At 40.3% G+C, this 20,372-nt stretch overlaps 1 protein-coding gene across 1 annotated transcript; it reads right to left on the minus strand.

Annotated features, from left to right (window-relative positions):
- Positions 1–5,060: 5,060 nt before the first annotated feature.
- Positions 5,061–19,992, minus strand: LOC130455647 (RING finger protein 112-like). The gene is made up of 15 exons (XM_056806731.1): positions 16,139–19,992; positions 15,669–15,780; positions 14,538–14,578; positions 13,357–13,651; positions 12,920–13,135; positions 12,553–12,687; positions 12,196–12,300; positions 11,497–11,547; positions 11,125–11,181; positions 10,945–11,031; positions 10,197–10,314; positions 9,916–10,046; positions 9,769–9,825; positions 9,486–9,560; positions 5,061–8,346 (listed from the first exon to the last, which is right to left on the minus strand). Exons 3-15 carry the CDS (start codon positions 14,558–14,560, stop codon positions 7,915–7,917), a joined length of 1,782 nt encoding a protein of 593 aa, XP_056662709.1. The 5' UTR covers positions 14,561–14,578; positions 15,669–15,780; positions 16,139–19,992; the 3' UTR covers positions 5,061–7,914.
- Positions 19,993–20,372: the final 380 nt, after the last annotated feature.

Consider the following 20,372-nt stretch of genomic DNA (forward strand, 5'->3'; position numbering starts at 1 on the left):
TAGCATTTAGGAGGATAACTACATACAGGGTCATCCTAATTCAAATATAGTGATCCCTCACCTATCATGGGAGTTATGTTCCAAAGACCCCTCCAATAGGTGGAAATCCACAAAGTAGCAACATTATATTTATTATTAATATATATTTTACGGCTTTATAAACACTTCCCAATTTCCTATAAACCTTTTCCATACTCTTATTACCCTACAGTCACTGAGCTACTCAGCACCCAGGATACAGAACAGCACTGTGGTTGGTCGCTTTTCATTCCATCAGCCAATAGTTTGCTGCAATAAATGTAACTTGATCATACAGAATTATATATATATATAGATATATATTTTTAAATCCATGATACAGTGAAGCCATAATAAGTGAACCACAATAGCAAGGTATAACTCTCTCTCTCTCTCTCTCTCTCTCTCTCTCTCTCTCTCTCTCTCTCTAATCAGTTCTGCTTACTTGAATATGAATGGTGAGACTGAGTGAGATGGGAGAACAAACACAGAAAGGAACTAGATTTAAAAGACAGAGACTTTATAAATCCAACTTGAATTGTCATGGCAAACTGGCCAAAAGTAGAAGCCATATAATCAATTGAGATTTCAGTATATTAGAAGGAATAAGAATATTCAAAGCCAGATTCCTCCTGAGATTTGAGCCGTACAAGTAGACAAAGTACGGGCAATTTTCCTTTCTTTTTCAAACTTTTGTGTTACGCTTAAGGCAGAGTGGAGATGCAGGAAAAAGGAAGTCACACATGCGCCCACTCCTTCCATGGCTGCCAGGGGGCCCGAGTTGGTGGGAAAAGTGAAGACCAAGAGCCCAAAGTAGGAATGGGATGAAAGTCAGCCCTCAATCAAGGGAAGCAGGAGGTTCTTCTTCCCTAGCCTCTTGATAATTAAGCCTGCTCTGCTCACCAGGGCCATCTGTTGACTTACATTAAGAAAAAAATTGCTACTGGAGATACTGTCCCTTTCTAACATAGACATTTTGGTTGCTGAAAGGAGGCAGAAAATGGACACTCATGTAAAGACAAAATCTGCTTGAGAAGTAACAAAGGACTTCATGACAAGAGACTTGAGGAAAGACAAAAACTGGTCTGAAGACCTGAGAGATTATCCTTCCCACAAATGTACTGTTAGAACTGGTTTGAAAGCAGAGAATTGATCCAGATAGTTACTGGACATTATTATCCATCAGTCCATTGCCACGTAATTATTTTCAGAATTTCGAATGTTATATTAGAAATTATAATTAGGTAGCATAATGGATAGAGCTTATAAGTAGTATGACCCTGGGCAAGTCATCTAACCTCTGTCACAGTTTCCTCATCTGTAAAATAGGAATAAAAATAGCACTCCCCTCATAGGGTTGTTGTGAGAGTCAAATAAAATAATATTTGTGGAAAGCAAGTAGCATAGTGCCTGGTACATAGAAGATAGTATATAAATGCTGGTTACAGTTATTATTAAGTTCACATAGGGAGTCATACTTGACAGAAAAGTGGGTTTGGGGAGGAATAAGTCACTAAATACAAGGAGACTTCATCTAAAGAACTCTAAGTCAGTCAATTCTAAGGGACTTATGAAAAAAAGAATGCTATCCACCTCCAGAAAGGAAAAACTGGAATAGGAATGCAAATGACAACATATGATTTTTCACTTGTTTATTTGGGGAAATATTTGGGGGTTTTGGTTTTATAAGATTATTTACTTAAGGGGGCAGCTGGGTAGCTCAGTGGATTGAGAGCCAGGCCTAGAGATGGGAGGTCCTAGGTTCAAATCTGACCTCAGACACTTCCTAGCTGTGTGACCCTGGGCAAGTCACTTGACCCCCATTGCCTAGCCCTTACCACTCTTCTGCCTTGGAGCCAATACACTGTATTGACTCCCAGACAGAAGGTAAGGGTTAAAAAAAAAAAAGATTATTTACTTAAAAAAGTGAACTCTATGGAAATATGTTTTGCATGATAATATGTGTATAATCCAGATGGGGAAGGAAGGAAGAAAGGACGGAGACAGTTTGGATTATATAACTTTGGAAAACTTATGTGGAAATTTATTACATGTAATTTGGTAAAAAAGAATTCTATTTCAATCTTTTTATATTTTAAAATTTTAAGTCACAGAGAGATAGATAAAAACACAAAACAGGAAATTAAAAGCTGAGTGCTAGAAAAATTAGAAGGTTCTGGAGACAGAAAACACAGAACATTGGAATGCTATTGCTTTTTGAAGGCAGAATATGGAAAGATGGCAAGAGATGAACAAAACGGATATTCCTAACCTATATAAAAAACTCCATGCAAAAAAAGTTATAATTCAATGGATATGTCTTTTTGGGTAGCCAAAGAAAGTTCCCAGGTATAAAAATTTTAAAGTTGGGTCTCACAGTCTCTTAACCCAAAACTTGTATAAGGATAAAATTCAAATATCTCAACCCTAGACAGACTACCTCTACCCCTATTTAAACAATCATTGTCCCTAGACCTCTGGGAAGCAGGGAAACAAAGCAGGGAGGCCTTGCAGATGATGCAAGGAGCTGTTTTATTGATAGAGAATGTTTAACTGCTGGAATCTGATTGGAGGAAAGCAGAATCCTTTGCTATTTGAAGAGCTATCTTGGCTTATTGCCCTCTAGTACCATCTACAGCTTAAGAGAGGGAAAACCTTTCTTTACTGCCCTCTATAGCTTAAGAGAAAGGGAAGAAGAAAGTAAAAAGAAGGCTTTGTAGCTGGAGCTGTGCAAATATTTTTGTTAAAAGAGTCCAATACTTTCTGAGAACCCTGTCAATCTTAATATGCTAAAAGAATTTGACACTGCTTCAGTGACTCAAAAATAACAAAGAAATGACTTTCTCAGCAAAAGAGTTGCGATAAATGGAGAGGAAATAGTTAGCAGAGACATTCTAGTACCATGATGGTGAACCTATGGCATGTGTGCCAAAAATGGCACACAGAGCCCTCTCTGTGGGCATGAGAGCCATCACCCACTAGAGTTCATTACTAGAAAGGAAAGGGTCTCGGAGAAGCTGTTCCCTTTCCCCTTGCCACCAAGCTGAGGACATTTTTTAAAACTTTACCCACTCCTCCAGCAGCCTAGTGGGAGCACTTCACATGTGGCAGAGCTGGGAGGTGAATAGAATGCTTGGGTCACTCCCTTTCCCCCTCCATGAATGTCCTTACTTCACCTGCCCCTCTAGGATAAGATGGGGGCAGAACACAAGGCATAGAGTCTCTGTTGGGGGCATAGTACCCATTCTTTGGGGGGTACAGGTTCACCATCACTGTTCTGGTAGGTATAATGTCAGTACACTATTCCCTAACTATTCAGATTTGCCAGTTTAAGTTAATGTTGGGATGAGTGAGCCAGAACAGAGAGTGTGAATGCCTCTACACTAACAACCTAAAGAAATAGCATTAATTCGCTGACTCTTTTTAGACTATAGCCCATTTCAATAAATGCAAACCTTTCCTGCTTTTCTGTTTGTAAGTCTGGACATCTGATTCAATATTATAGGTTTTTTAAAAACCCTAATCTTCTGTCTTAGAATCAATACTGTGTATTGGTTCCAAAGCAGAAAGAAGAGTGGTAAGGGCTAGGCAATGGAGGTTAAGTGACTTGTCCAGGGTCACATACCTAGGAAGTGTCTGAGGCCAGATTTGAACCTAGGGCCTCCTATCTCTAGGCCTGGTTCTCAATCCACAGAGCTATCCAGCTGACCCCCTTCTCTCCCCTTCCCCCCCTTTAGTGTTAAATATAAAATCATAGATCTAGAGCTGGAGGGAATCTTTTTTTGTTTTGTTTTGTTTAAAACCCTTACCTTCTGTCTTGGAGTTAATACTATGTATTGGTTCCAAGGCAGAAGAGTGATAAGGGCTAGGCAATGGGGGTCAAGTGACTTACTCAGGGTCACACAGCTGGGAAGTGTCTGAGGTCAGATTTGAACCTAGGACCTCCTGTCTTTTGGCTCTCAATCCACTGAGCTACCCAGCTGCCCCCAAGAGGGAATCTTAAAAGATCATCTAGCCCAATCTCTTCAAATTAATGATAGGAAAATGTATTCCCAAGGAGGTCAAATAATTGGCCAAAGTCACACAGATAAGTGTCAGAGAGGTGGGAGTTGAACTTAGATCCCCTGTTCTTTCCGCTGTATCACATTGCTTCCATTATATTATATTAATTAGCACATAAGTTACATATCAATTCCTTGCAGATCAAAAGCCCAGCCCATTATCCTCTGTTCCCTAATATTGGCCAAGAGATGTTGTCCTTACTAGTATTAACTCCATTCTAAAAATTCCACCCTGTCAAGTGGATTTGACTCATCCTCTGAATACTAGTTTATAAATAAAGCTTCTCACAGTAGCCTTGTGAGGCAGATACACCAAGGATCCTGCCTTGCCAGATGAGGAAAATAAAGAGCCTTGCACGAGGTCACACTGTTACTTAGTGGCAGAAATGGAACTTGAAACTAGATTATTTGATTCCATGGCCACTGTTCTTTCCAAGATATTTTGCTTCCTTCCACCAAAGAGCCACATTTTGGTCTCCATATATACTATCTTAATGCCAGGGAGAGGGGGCTGGGAAGATTCTCTGGTAGTAACACTCTTTACTCCTAAAAAGGAGACACCTGTGGCAATGCATTCCCTGTATTTGGTCCATTTCTTTCTTTTCTCCTTATTCAATGGACATTCTGCTTTAGTCCACTGTGGGCTTCACTCACCCTCAGGAAGCTAAATGCTATAGGTCAGTGATGACAAACCTATTGCATGGGTGCCAAAGATGGCACACAGAACACACTCTGTGGGAATGTACCTCTACCCTCCCCACACTGCCTAGTTTGTTACTAGAAAGGCAGAGGGACTCGAGAAGGAGCTGTTCCTCTCTCCCTCTCCACCACGCCTGACAACATGTTTTCACATTCCCCACCCCTTTGCCCAGAAGTCTAATGGTCTCCCCTGGGTGTGCCTCTCCCAGGCACTACATCTCTAAAAGATTCTCTATCACTGCTATAGGTTATCTTCTCCTTCAGCATTCATTTAATTTTTTTCTTATGCCATGATAGTATTTTATTATATTAATGTATCATAATTTATTTAGCCACTCACTAATTTATGGATGTCCCCTTAGTTTCCAGTTCATTTCCAACTCAAAAAGCGATATTATATTTTTGTACATATAGGACCTTTTTGTCTTTCTTTTTTTAATGTTTTAATTTAATTAATTTAGGATATTTTCCCAAGGTTACATGATTCATATTCTTTCCCTCCCCCTTCCTGGAGCTAACAAGCAATTCCACTGGGTTTTTATATGTATCATTGATCAAAACCTATTTCCATTTTATTAATATTTGCAATACAGCGAGCATTTAAAGTCAACATCCCCAATCAAATCCCCATTGAACCATATGTTTTTCTTCTGCATTTCTATTCCCATATTTCTTTCCCTGGATGTAGATAGTATTCTTTTTCATAAGTTCCTCTGGATTGTTCAGGATCATTGGGCATGCATTGACATTATAGCAAATGTATTTTAAACTTATATTACTGCAAAATCAAAAAAGTTAAAGAAAATCTTAATACTGGTGACATGCTTCAAATATAAAAAGGAGAGAAAAAATAAAAAACTGAAATAGTATATTGCACATGCAAGAAAAATATAATAATAAAAGAGTTTTAAAATTCAAAAATGTAGCTTATAATCATTGATACACTGTGTCAGCTAAGAAAATATAGAATACAAGGATTTCTCACGAAAAATGAGATCCATTTTCTCTTCATATCTGGCCATGATCCACTGTGAGTATAAGCAAATGAATTTTACAAGGTAACAGTTTTTTTTTTTAATAAAGAACAGTAATACAAATATGTAGGTATCAATATCCCCCAAATTCTCAATAGTCCAGTTAATTACAATAACAAACAAACCAACTATCATATTTCACATAAGTTGCTGTATAGCATTTTTAAAAGCCTATGAACTGATGGATATTTGTCACAATTTTACAAACTTAGCAAATCTTTCAACCTTGTCAAATGCATTTTTAAACAAAGTGAAACTTATTTTGGGTTTAGAACATCATCAAGAATTCTTGATATCATTCTGGTGGAAGTGAAGTGAGCTGAAGCATTATAAATGCTCCTCTTTTGGGGGGAGCCATTCAGGGGTACCTTGGGATTAACTTCCCAGCTTCCGTTCACATTTTTCTAAATGTGGGAGTTGGGGATTATAATTGTATTTCACTTTAGCTACTAAAATGGGCCTTAACTCCTGTTAGGGGCAGGCAAAATGACCAGAGATTGTTAAAAATTTTTTTTTCTAAAAATCATGTCTAAAGAACCCTTAAAAAAATCAATTTGAGATATTTAGCTCATTAAATTTCCCAACGGTTGTTATACAATTGTAGCAATTTTCTGATGGAGTCCATCTATCCTCTATGTGACAATTTACAAAGTCAAAAATAGAAAATCTATTTTTATATGGGCTTATTCAATAATGTTTGTTCAGTGTAGTTATAGGGGAAAAGCAACATAATTTAACAGTATTTAAAACCCAGTACATTAAAATGATTCAGTATAACAGAATAGTATTGAATGCATTAATATATGAACTTAAAATCACAAAGTTAAATCTTAAACAAAACAATCAGCAAAATGCAATAGAATACAGGGATTTTTATAAAACATTGGAGTCTGAAAAGCCTTAAAAATATAACCTCCCGTCTCTTTAAAGTTCCTTGGTGTTTTTTTTTTTAATTATCCATTTAGATGCCTATTTTCAGAAGGCAAAAGATTGGTAAGGAGTAGGCAATGGGAGTTAAATGACCTGCCCAGGGCCATACTGCCAGGAAGTGTCTGAGGCCAGATTTTAGGCTCTCAATCCACTCAGCCACTGAGCTGCTTTCCCATAGTGAGGGGATTTTTGGAATCCCAAATTTGGCCAAAGAATTGTAGGGAGCTGAATTTTTCTCCTGAATCTCAGGTGATATAAATAAAAGTATCAGGGCAGTCAAAAAGATATCCTTTTAAAGTAGCCATGCTTATAAGTTCCTGTTTGGAAAAGTCTCTTCATTCTTTCCTTCTTTCTCCCTCACTGTGATGTCCTGCCCCCAGTCCATGTGGAGGCTAATTGTAGCCTAAAGAAAAAACACCCCTGTTTTTACCAGCTGGTGAAAGTGAGTCCTGGGCCTGGGGCAATGATCGATCTGCTTGGAGGCCAGAGTTGGTGGGCTGGGCATTTCGGGACTGGGAGAACAATATGGGTCTGGATTGAAGGCAGTAGCCGGGTGGGTCTGGGACCAAGTGAGCAGGCAGGAGTTGGGAGCTGGGAGCCGGGAGTCGGGAAGCAGGCAGGCAGGAGTGAGATGAGTCAAGAGGCTTGCTAAAAAACCTTGGAGAAATGTGGCTTAAAAAAAATCTAGGCAGTAGCTATTAAAAGCTGAACTTAGTCACAGTAGAGAAAAGATTTAGGAAAGTTAAGAAGATTGAGGTTATTTTGTCACAACCAATGTGGTCAGCCAAACCGTAAAAATTAAATTAGTTTCTCTACTAAAAGTATTATATTTTTAGAGGTTTATAAAAGATTATTAGAAATCAAGGAAATAAGAAAATATAAAATAAGAAAAGCACGTATCTAGGAGGGCTGAATAGCCCATTCAATTTCACTTACTACATCTTGAGAGACTCATGTGCTTAGAAGTGGAAGCAGAGAGAGCCAGTAGGTGGTACATCCCCTTTAAATAATAATTTGTGATCTTGCACTCAGGTGAGGTTATAGGGAATTCTGGAAACTGCCAAGGACTTCTGGGGATTTAAGTCTGGGGTTCAAATCTACATTTTTACATGTAGGCCCCCCCTTTCCTTCTACCTGGTCTCTAGGATTCATTCATCATCCCTGAGAAGGGGCTAGTCCCATTCCTCTTCAGGAACTGTTTCCTCATCTATGGCTCTACCCACAGCTGCCCCAATGCCAGCTCCCACACCACCCCCAAAAGCTGTGGCACCCACTGTGGCCCCTGTGGCCAAAGCTGTAGCCTCAGTAGTAAAAGCAGTGGTGGCCACACCAACTCCCACTATACCAAACCCCAGGATACCAGCTCCCACAACTCCACCCAGGGCAGAAGCCTGACGACAGAAATGCATTTTATAGGAATCCTGGAAGTCCTTAGCTTTTTTCTGAATCTCTTCCTCAAAGCTGTTCATAAGTTGTGTCTTCCCTGGGCCCTTCAAAGTCATTCTGAGATTAAACAAGACAAAATCCTTCTTTTGTGAGAGGCGTTTCCACATGTTTTTAGGAAGAATCTTCACAGCACCAAACATGTTCTTTGTGGAAGAATCCTGAAAGTATGGAAGAAGAAGCTGTGGCTGCTGGCTGAGCACCTCAGCATTCTCTCCTAGTCTTTGCTATTCAGATTCCTTTTATTTTGAGAATTCAGGTATTCTTCATCGCAGTTCCCTTTCCCTACTAGATGAACTCAATTATGGTTTTTTTTTTCTCTAAGAGAAAAAGTTTTAATGTTGCCTTTTATTCTTTCTATCTTACTTCTTTTTTACAAAGGTATGCCCTCGTGCTGGCGCCCAACTTACCAATTTCATCATCATATTCTATACTGTGACAGAGACTGGCACTAGAGAAAAAGCCATGCCTCCAGGGAAAGGTAGAAGCCATGTTTGGCCATTACCATTGTGGACAGAATTCAGGATGGTTGAGTGGAGGCCACTGATTTTATTTCCTTTGGTTGCCTTTGCTTCTGACTCAGATCCATTTGTAGCTAAGCCAGAGATAATATTGGAAGTGTGTTAAATTGTCCAGACCCTAGATAATTATCTAGACTAGAAAGCTTTGGATGCTCGGTCAGTCATAGGGTCCAAAAACAAAGACCTGCCTTTTAAAATCTTAGCTTGAACAGTCTTCTTAGATTTTGTCTGGGGGTGGTAGCTGGTCAACAAGCATGACTAAAGAGCTATCAGCCAGTCCTTATCAGACAGAAGTTTTAACCACTCTTCACTAGCAGACTTAATTTGAAGTGGCTAAGCTGGCTCTGAGGAGATTGTGGTTACTGAGGGAGACAGGAAATCTGGTGGAGGAGCACCCATAGAGAGGAATTCTGGCCTAGTAAACCCAGTAGATTCTCCAGGGTACATCAGTGATCACTTTAGAATACAGAGGGGCAACTAACTGCCTTTGACGCTTTAAGATCCCTGATATCCCCTGGTGAATTCATGTGTAAAAATAATAGCTGTGCCTAATCACTCAGGTGGCCTGTATATTTGTATGATAAAATACCCTACATTCATGGAAGGAATATTTTGCTTTGAACTAACTCTATCCTTTGGATGCCTAGGGAAAAAGTAGAAATATCAATGGGAATCTATGAGTTGTGAGTAGATGTTGACCCTCAGAGTATCTTGTATCTGGAGTCATTCTTCGGAGAAGCTCATATGGGAGAAGGACAATTAAAACTCTGAAGGCTCACCTGTTCCGTTATGAAGTCCTCAAACTCTTTTCTAGCATCTTTAATCATCCTCATGTTGTAGAGCTCAGTAGTCATCTGTTCAATGAAAAGAAGGCCCTCATGCATGTTGCCCTTCACTTACTGTCTCCATTTTGGAATTCTGTTCCAAGTCCCTCACCCACCTTTACTTTCTACTTAAACCTACTCCAACCCCATGTTCTCTTGAAGACAGATACTGACTCCTTAGATCGGTTTCTCTTTCTAGAATTAAAACCCTTCCCAGAACTAAGAGCCAAGACTCTACCGAATCAAGCGAGGAAGAGAATCCAAATTCTTTCTTCTTTACCAGATCAGAGAGTTTCTGCAGATCAATTCAAAGGGATAATTAGGAGTTACAGGAGAAGGGACAGGTGGGTATAAGATTCATTGAAGTTGGGGAAGTTGCACATACCAAGATCTTCTCAGCTAATTCTCTACCAGTGAGGAAATTCCCAGTTGACCATCTTGTCACATTCTGGACCGCTGAACTGCAAACGTCTGTGATGTAGGCTTGTAGATGCTCACAGAAATCTGGATCCATGTCTAAGAAAGAGAAGATGTGTGATCCTGGGAAACTGGAGGAGTCAGGAATAAGGTGGCTGGTGTTTAGAAGGGAATCAGAATGGTGGTGAGGGGAGATCAATTACACTTTGGGAAGAAGTTACAGGGACTTCTGGATAAAGAGGAAGTTACCTTCTGGATTTGCATTGCCACTGCATGCCACTTTTATCCCAGGAAATGGCAAGAGGTAGCAGCGGGTTTGTTTACTCCTAAATGCCTTCTGAATCCTGGGATATTTGTCAGAGATTTTCTGTAGAAAAAGCAAGACCTCAAGATGGTTTCAGCCAGGCTTCAGGTGGTGGCTTCTTTCTCCAACCAACATTCCTAGGGCCCTCTCCCATTTTGAATGTTCCACTACTAATTTTCTTTCCTCCCTGAACCAAGACTGGATGTCCTTCTTTCCTGCCACCCTCCAAACAGCTGCCAAATTGATAGCCGTAAAGCACTGGCTCTATACATTAATCTCGATGGCTTTCTTTTGACTCTAGAATTAAATACAAACTTGTTTGGTATTTACAACCCCTCACAGTCTACCTTTCCAGGTTCATTATATTTACTGCTCTTTATATCCTCTAGGACCTAGCCTTGAATTTGCTGTGTCTCTCCCTCCTTACAACCATCTCAAATGACTCCTCCTAAAGGACACCTTTCTCATTCAACCCAGTTGCTAGTATACCCCCACCAAAGATTTTGTTTATACTTATATGTGTACCTGCCATCTCCACCACTACCGTCATGAAAATGTAGGTTCTTTAAGGGCAACTTTTTTGCTTTAGATTCAACCTTCCCTAGGGTACAGGCCCTGCTCAACAGTAGGCATTTAACGAGTGCTTCTTGAATGAATCAGTCATTGAATCAATTGGCAAATGGTCCCACTTGCCTGCATCACATCATTCATGTGTGTTTCGCCTGCTTCCTCTCCAAACGTAGTTGGATAAAACCAGTCCCGGACTAACAGATCCAGATGCTGGGAGAGAAGAAAAGGCAAGACAGTTTGACAAGTGGATTCTAAAGGACGTTGAAGTCTCAGGATAAATGAACTGGGCAAATTGTGCCTCACCTGTATTGGTTCCATCTCAAAATATTTTCCTATCTCTTCAGCAATGTGGAGGAACATCTAGTAAGCAGATACAAGTTAAGGCTCTTTTTGTCACAGAACCAAGGTATCCTTAAACTCTAACTAACTCTCTCTTCTCCCTCTCTCTGTCTCTGTCTCTGGCTCTCTGGGTCTGTCTCTGGCTCTCTCTGTCTCTGTGTCTCTGTCTCTCTCTCTCTGTCTCTGTCTGTCTGTCTGTCTGTCTGTCTCCCCCCAACCCCCAAGAAAATCTACTGGTTCTCATAGCCACACTCTGAAACCTTGCTTAGTTCTTTAGCTCATACCATTCATTTCTTTTCTTCCCCTTCTCCTGCTGGAAGTTATATATATCCTCACCTCTAGATGATCCAAATCTGTTTCCTTCAGCATCCGAGAGACATTGAGAATCTGGGGAACAAGGAAGACAGGGAAGTAGGCAGGGAAGCCAAAGGCAGGAGAGTTTCAGAAAGCAGGAACTCTAGTTGTTAGAACAGACACATTCTCAGAAAGGGATTATTACATCTTATGAGAGAAAAGGAAAATCAAATCTTGTCTATTAAAGTTAGGGGCTACTTTTAAAATATTGCCTCAGGGACTCTTTAGAGCCAGAAGATATTAATTACAAACATAGAAGCTAGGGAGAATCGAGCCATCTTTTTCACTAAGCACACAGTGGCTGGTCCAAATTCAATCTCTCTGATCTAGAATTTTCATTATTTTTTTTCTTTATACAACATAGACATCAATGATATCATGATTAAAACATACAAATCATATCCACTTTAAATTGTATGACCGTGTGGATTTTTCTAACCATTTATTCCCAATTACAACAATATAGATAACAATCCTATCCCATTAAGACATCTTTTGTAATTTTTTAAAAATCAAGATAATGAAAATATTTTCACCATTCCTCTTTGGCTCAGTGCCTGAGTTATAATTCAAATCTGGCCTAGAAATCCTACTAGGCCAGAAATCAGCTAGAAGGGGAGCTGTCTGAGAGAGGAGAACCCACAGGCTAGGGAACAAAATGCCTGGGTCCTAGGCTTTCACCTGAAAGGAGCTGAGCAGCATGCTGAGAGCAATGAGCTTGGCATTCATTTCCTTGTCCGTTTCTAGACTTATGGTCCCTTCTGTGTCCACAAGAAATACAGCCACCTAGAGGATAGAGGGGAGAGGCAGGGCATGAGGTCAAAGCTTGCCTGTGGCCCTCTCATCTTTCTGCCCTTCTTCCCTCAGGATTCTTCTAACCATCACCTGCCTCTCTTCCCTCTGTTTCTCTCCTCTCTTCTCTCTCTTATTTTCCCCCATCCCATATATCCACCTTCCATCTTCTCTTCCATCATCCACCCTTTACCTTATTCTGACTTTTGCCTCCCACTTTCCAACTCCCCAGTTCTGTCCTTTTACCTCTTTCCCCTTCTCCTTCAGAATAAATGGCTGGCTCCATATCCACAGGCCCTTGGTGATGCTTTGGGCTCCTGGTTTACACTGGAACCCCTGAGGAGCTCTTCCTCCTTTCATCCATTGGGGATCCTTGGACTTCTAGAAGAGAAAGTGATTAATAAATCATTTCTCCCCAGGGTTCAAATACCATCTATATAACATTTCTCCTTTAGAACCCATTTTGCTCTCTTTTCAAAAACCACGTCTGGGTCTCTTAACCTGGAGCTTCTTTCAGAGACTTTCTGCCTCCACTCATTTCCCTTCTTCCCATGGTCCTGTCCTGTCCTCTCCTTCACTTTCTAGGCCACAGAACCCCAGTCCCAGATCTTACCAGACCCTGCAATCTTTGGATTAGATAGTTGAGAAGAAAAGACTTTCCTGTTCTCTGCTCCCCCGTGACAGAGATGACACAGACTTGAGTATTCCTGGCTTGAGGGTGATTCAGACACTGAGACAGAACATCTTCATCGAGGGTGAAATCCTTGGCGGAGTTAACTTGAATCAACTGCAGAGGTTTTGCTTCCACATTGGAAACATCACAGGGGGTCTGAGGAGAAGAAGGAAAATTCTGTAAACTTCCTAGTCTTCTTGGTCTTGACCATATAAGGAAAGAGTTCCCCTTCTGTCATCCTAACCTGTCTAGAAAGAACCCAGAATTCACAACCCTGTCCTGAATTGGGCAAAAAGTAATTGATTGAGTGCTTGCTTTATGGGAAACACTCTGCTCATGAGACCCAGAAACTCGTAAGACGGTAGAGCATCTCTGACCTGGTCTGAGTTTGCCCTTTGTTGAAGGGAGTTCATATTCTCCAACAAACCCCGGAGTCGCGTGTCTGGAACTAGCTTACTCCTGTCACAACGTCTACGGCACTCGGGGCAGCGAGCTGGCCGGGAACCTGGGGCACCTGAGTCCCAATGACAGGTGATGCACTGAGCACAGAAGTTGTGGCCACATTCAATGGAGACAGGATCCTGGAACAACTCCAAACAGATGGAGCAGTTGAGTTCAAACTTCAAGAAGTCCAACGTTCTCGGTGAGGGGTTTCTCAGAAGGAAGCTGGATCTAAAGGTACAGAAAGAGGTCTAGATGTGGGAAGGGCTGTAGGAGATAATGGGGGAGCTGGGATCATGGCTAGGATTTAAGAGAGAAGGGTAGGGGGCAGCTAGGTGGCTCATAGATCGAGAGCCAGGTCTAGAGATGGGACGTTCAAATCTAACCTCAGACACTTCCTGGCTCACCACCCTGGGCAGGAACTTAACCCTCATTGCCTAGTCCTTATGGCTCTTCTGCCTTAGAACCAATACATAGTATTAATTCCAAGAGAGAAGGAAAGGGTTTAAAAAGAGGGAGAGAGAGAAAGGTGAGGGTTAGGGTTAGGGTTAGGGTTAGTAAGAGGGAACAAATGCAAGTAGATATTTTGATATATAATTTCTCTTTTTGATCCCTCTTCATAAATCTATTTCCTTGTGGATCGCTGTGGCAAGGAGAGATTGCTAAAGAAGTGGAGGAGGAATTCCTATTCTTCTTGATCCCAGACTAATTTGCTTATTATAGAATCTTAGAAATAAAAGGAATATCGTAGGTCTTCCAGCCTGACTCGTCACCTAATGCAGGAATACCTTCTTATAGCACTATCTTCTATTTGAATATTTCCAGAGACAAAAAATTCCCTATAGGTCAAAGAAAACGATTCTCTTCATTTTTACAAAATTCCTTTTTACATAGAATTGAAATCTCAGCCTTACTATAAATTTCACTGACTGGTAGTGATTTTGCCTTCTGTAAGATGCCACAAAGAAAAAGATTCTTTCTTCCCCATTTAATATCCTTTCAGATATTAGAAGACAACTATCATGTTTCCCCTAAGTCATGACTTCTTCAGGCTGAACAACCCAAATCTCCTTCAAACTGGGCTCATGATTGAATATTAACCATCACTTCTACTTACAAACGGTCATTTCTGTTTTCCATTGAGAAGGATTTTTATTCCTTGAGAAGATGAAATAAAAAAGAGACAGACACAAGACAGAATAGTTAGTGCTGGTCCTTGGCATCCTACAACTCCCTCCTTCTCTCCCCTTCACCCCTTCTCCCCCTCCCTCCCTCTTTTTTCTTCCTTCCTTCCTCTTTCTTTCTTTCTTTTGTTCTTTCTTTATCTCTGTCCCTCTCTTTTTCCCTTTTTAAAAAAAACTCCTCACCTTCTGTCTTAGAATCAATACTAAGTTTCAGTTCCAAAACTGAAGCAGTAAGGGCTAGGTAATTGAATTTAAGTGACTTGCCCAGGATCACACAACTAGGAAGTATCTGAGACTAGATTTGATCCCAGGTCCTCCCATATACAGGCCTTGCCTTCTATCTACTGAGTCATTTAGCTACCTCTCTATTCCTTTCTAGATAATAGTATACCTGTTCAACCCCAGGCCTCCTAGCCTTCCTATAGTTTTCACTTTAGTATTAGAGTCCTTCTATACCAGTAATGGAAAACCTTTTTGAGATGGAGTGCTGTGCTTGTGTCCCCTGCCCCCAGGAAGCACTCCCATTGGCTGCTGGGCAGAGGGGTGGGGGGAGGAGTGAAGAATGTCTTCAGGTATAGGGAGAGGAGGAGGGGAACAGACCTGCCCAGAGTCCTTCTGGGTTCCTAGTTAGGAATTCTGGTGGGCAACCGCAGGCATACCAATAGGGAGAGCTCTGCCTGCCCTTTTGGGCACATGCACCATAGGTTTGCCATCATGGTTCTATACTTTTATCTTCCTTCCAGATCAATTCCCCTCCCATTCAACTGTTCCAATCCCACTATCCTCCCAAAAGATCCATTCCTCTCCCTTTGAGCTCAAGATCTTGGTGGCTAGGTGGTACAAAGCACTGACTGTGGAGTCTGGGAGACCTTAGTTCAAATCAGATCTCAAAACTTGCTAGCTATGTAACCCTGGGCAAGTTAGTTCACTCTGTTTGCCTCAGTTTTCTCATCTGTACAATGATCCTGAAAAATAAATAGCAAACCACTCAAGGATCTTTGCCAAGAAAACCCCAAATGGGGTCACAAAGAATCCAAAAGTACTGAACAAGAACAACAACTTACCTGTCTGGTCAACCAAACACAAAATAAACCTGATAAAACAGATTCTGTTCTCAGAAGTGACTAGATGAGGGAGATTAAGAGTGGGGAGGAGGCCAGAGAAGACAGAGGGGTCCTAGGAGAAAAGAGAAAGCCAGAGATTATGAGAATATACTTTCCTGCCTTAAAGGTGTACGTGCACTGGGAAAGGAGACAACTAAGTTTCTCAATTTAGCCCTCATTTCCATCCCATTCTATTATCCTCCCAACATTCCATTGCTCTTACCCCAAATCCATCCCCAGTATCTCCACCACCCCAGACCTAGTCCTCTTCCATTAAACTCAAGTCTGGTCTGTCTGGAATAAATGGGGTAAACAAGTTCTGTTCTTGGAAGTGACTAGATGGGGGAAAGGTTTGAGGGTGGGGATGATGCAGGGAGAGAGGAAATCAGAGACTGCATGAATATACTTTCCTGCCTTAATAAAAACTGTACCTGCACTGGGAAAGGGACGGGCACAGGTTTCCTCTTCAGTCTTCAACCAGCCTCTGCCCAAGAAGGAAAATGAAACCACTGTAGGATGTTTTGGAAGAGGAGTCTGCCCAGGAACCAGAAAGAGTAGTAACCAGCTCAGAGTCCAGGAAATAGAGTGTGAAGGCAGCCCCTGAGTTCAGGAATGGAGCTGAGGAGACTTGGAAAAGAAAAGAGAAAGTGGAAGAGAAAGTGGAAAGGGAGTCAGGGGAAACACAACACATGACTTCACTTATTGTTTTATTGCACAAGCTTTTCCAGTAAAACATGTGATTTTCAGTAAGAAAAGAATTGCTAACATTTGCAAAGCATTTAACATACATTTTCTCATTTGATTCTCATGGACATCTGTAATACTATTGGTGATGGTATTCCCATTTTATAGATAAGCAAATGGACTCAGAAAGAAGAAGAGCCTTGACTATAGTTATAGAGGTCATAAGGAGATAGATTCCCAGCCCAGGTTTCTTCTGACTCCATATCCAAATGCCTGTCCTATTCAAGGTTCTTTGCAAAGACCTATGGGGAGATGGAAAGAAAAAATAACCGTAGACCCAGCCTCCAAAGAGCTGACAATTATTAGCTGGGTCTAGGGTTAAAAATCAAAACAAATAGATGTAGTTTCCCCTCTAGGTCAGGGTTGTGGGTGGACTCCCCAGGGGATGACTACCCCAGGTTCAAAGTACTCTGTGGAGCCACACAACTAAAACTATAGCCCAGGGTGCCCATGCTTGTATTTACTATAAGCAGTCTGCCAGAGGACACCATCGGCTTAAAATAAAGGTATTAGTGATATGGCATAACATGAAGTGTTGTAACAAACTATCCCCCCATAAACCTGGGGCCCCCTCTTTCCCAAATTGTGCATTGATGCCCATAGCACTAAAGGGAAATGTGTGCACGATCACAGACATCACTAGCTGAGAGGTACAAAGAAAAGGAACACACATGGTCAACACACCTCCAAAATTTCAGGGTAAGTGGGATAAAAATGATGAACACCTACCTCATTTAAATTACTCATCTGGAATCAGAAGTTAGAGGAATTTTTAAAAAGCAGATGTTTATTCCTTTCATGGAAGGGGCACCTCAACAACAGGCTACCAAAGTACAAATTGACTAGGCACAAGCAGGCAATATATACAGATTCCTAATGCAAGACCCCACTCACACACACTCCTCCCACACCTATCAGGCCCCCCGACTCCCACCCAAATGGGCCTTGTCTTACAGTCTAAAACATGTGTGCTCTAACCCACTTCAGGGTACAGAAGAAGTAGTATTTGAACATTTTTAAAGATAAAGGGAGCAACTGAATTGTTCATCACCCTTGAATCAGGGGCATTCCAACCCCAATCAGTCTCTTTCCCATGTGAAATTTAGATTACTCCACCCTACTTAGATCTTACTTTATGGAGAAGATGAAATTGTAGTCTCCTGATTGAACAATGAAGGTACTTAGTTCTTACCTTATAGTGAAGCTAGAACTTTAAGCTGTCTATTTTAAGATCTTAATACAAAAAGGTGCAAAGTAACTATAAAGGGTAAATCAATCACAGAAAGGTTAAGTAACTAACAAACATTGAACTTAACAAAGAAGTGTTAAGTAACTCAAAAAGATGAGAAGATGAGATGATGAGAGATGAGAAGATGAGAACTAAAGAAAGGGCAGTCCTGGAAAAAAAAAGCCTCTGATGTGATTGGTAGACGTGAAAATTTAGAGGAGGGGACACAAGAGTAGAAGGTCTATATATTTTGTATCACTTCCTCTCCCCGGTAGGTTTGGCTGGTGGCAGCATGCTGGGCCTTTTGGCATATTGGAGGGGCTACAACTATTGTCCGGTTTAGTGGTAAGTTTCTGGCTGAGTCTTTCCCCTTTACTTTCCAACTTTATCCTCTTAGAAGTCTCCAATCTTCTTCAGAGACCTAGTGGCGGAGATCTTGAACTCCCCTGGCAAAGGCCAGGTGGGAGAAATCCTATACCTTCTTCCCTCTTACTCCTTAAATCCTTCCCTCTATATTAATTAAAATTACCATAAGTTTCCAGACTGACTTGGGTATTTTATTTGGGATTTTCCCCTGTTGACCCATTAATTTAGATTTTAAATCACAACCCTAAAATTATCTCTACACCCAGGCTTGTCAAGAATCTTTAGATAAATAGTCAACAGAAGGTTTTGTTTTTTAATATTTAAAACAGGCTAGCCATCCTTTTCCCAATTAAGCTAATTGGGTATTAACCAGAGCTTTCACCTGAGGGACATTGGGAGTGGGTATAGGCCTAAGAGTTTATTTTATTTTATTTTTTTATGCATCCTCTTTTAAAAAATCATTTTTTAAAGAATATTTTTCCATGGTTACATGCTTCATGATTTTTCCCATCCCTCTTCCTTTCCTCCTCCTGGAGTTGACAAGCAATTCCACTGGGTTATACATGTATCATTGTTCAAAACCAATTTCCATATTATTCATATTTGCAATAAAGTGATCTAAGTGTTTATTTTGAGAAGCACACACATTTTCTTTCACTCAAGGGCCCCAGCATCTTTTCTCTCTCCCATTACCCCACCTCCTCACTCCTCTGCAGTGGACTAGTCACTCCACTGAGTTCCTTGTGTCTACTCTTCTTAACAGCTCAGGTCCAAATTGAAGAGTATCTGTTTCTACTTGCTGTGGGACCAAGTGTGCCCTACTGAATGAATTGTTCATCTTTCAAGTAGAAAAACTCCATTTCCTGGAGTAGGGAGTGAGAAGGGCTCAAGGGAAGAGATCTCCTCTTTCTTTCCTCTCTGGAAGAGACAGGAGGAAATAGGCTATTTTTGCGCTTGCTTATGCTTTACTTTTTTAAAGTGGATATACAATAAATATTTTATTGGCTCACAATAACCTGAAATAGTTCTTCCTCCTTTCAATTATTATAATTTGTTCTTAATATTAGTGATAGCACGATCAAATTCCACTTGTGCAAGATATATTTTTGCATGCATCATGCTGGTACAAGGTTCTGCTTCAAGCACTACATAGGCTAGCGAACACATTCTTCACTTCCAGAACCTTAATATTTTATAAACCCATATAAATCATCAGCATTTCTATATACTTCCAACTCATCCCAGCAGCAAGAGTTAGAAAGAGAAATTCCCTTTAAAATCACCATAGACAGCATAAAATACTTAGGAATCTATCTGCCAAGACAAATTGAGGAACTATATGAACACAACTACAAAACACTCTCCACACAATTAAAACTAGATCTGAGCAATTGGAAAAACATTAACTGCTCATGGGTAGGACAAGCTAACATAATAAAAATGACAATCCTACCCAAACTAATTTTCTTATTTGGTGTCATACCCATTGAACTACCAACAAACTTTTTTTACAGAATTAGAAAAAACAATAACATAGTTTATTTGGAAGAACAAAAGATCAAGAATATCAAGGGAAATAATGAAAAAAAATGAGAAGGAAGGTGGCCTAGCAGTACCAGATCTTAAACTGTATTATAAAGCAGTAGTCATCAAAACCATATGGTATTGGCTAAGAGACAGAAGGCAGGATCAGTGGAATAGACTTGGGATAAGTGACCTCAGCAAGACAGTCTATGATAATCCCAAAGATCCCAGCTTTGGGTACAAAAATCCACTATTTGACAAAAACTGCTGGGAAAATTGAAAAACAGTATGGGAGAGATTAGGTTTAGATCAACATCTCACACCCTACACCAAGATAAACTCAGAATGGGTGAATGATTTGAATATAAAGAAGGAAACTATAAATAAATTAGGCAAACACAGAATAGTATACTTGTCAGATCTTTGGGAAAGGAAAGATTTTAAGACCAATTAAGAATTGGAAAAAATTACAAAATACAAGATGAATAATTTTGATTACATTAAATTAAAAAGTTTTTATACGAACAAAACCAATGCAATCAAAATTAGAAGGGAAGTAACAAATTGGGAAACAATCTTTATAACAAAAACCTCTGACAAAGGTCTAATCACTCAAATTTATAAGGAACTAAATCAATTGTACAAAAATCAAGCCATTCCCCAGTTGATAAATGGGCAAGGGACATGAATAAGCAATTATCAAATAAAGAAATAAAAACTATTAATAAGCACATGAAAAACTGTTCTAAATCTTTTATAATCAGAGAGATGCAAATCCAAACAACTCTGAGGTATCACCTCAC

Source organism: Monodelphis domestica, chromosome 7, assembly GCF_027887165.1.
Source record: "Monodelphis domestica isolate mMonDom1 chromosome 7, mMonDom1.pri, whole genome shotgun sequence".
Classification (NCBI taxonomy): domain Eukaryota; kingdom Metazoa; phylum Chordata; class Mammalia; order Didelphimorphia; family Didelphidae; genus Monodelphis; species Monodelphis domestica.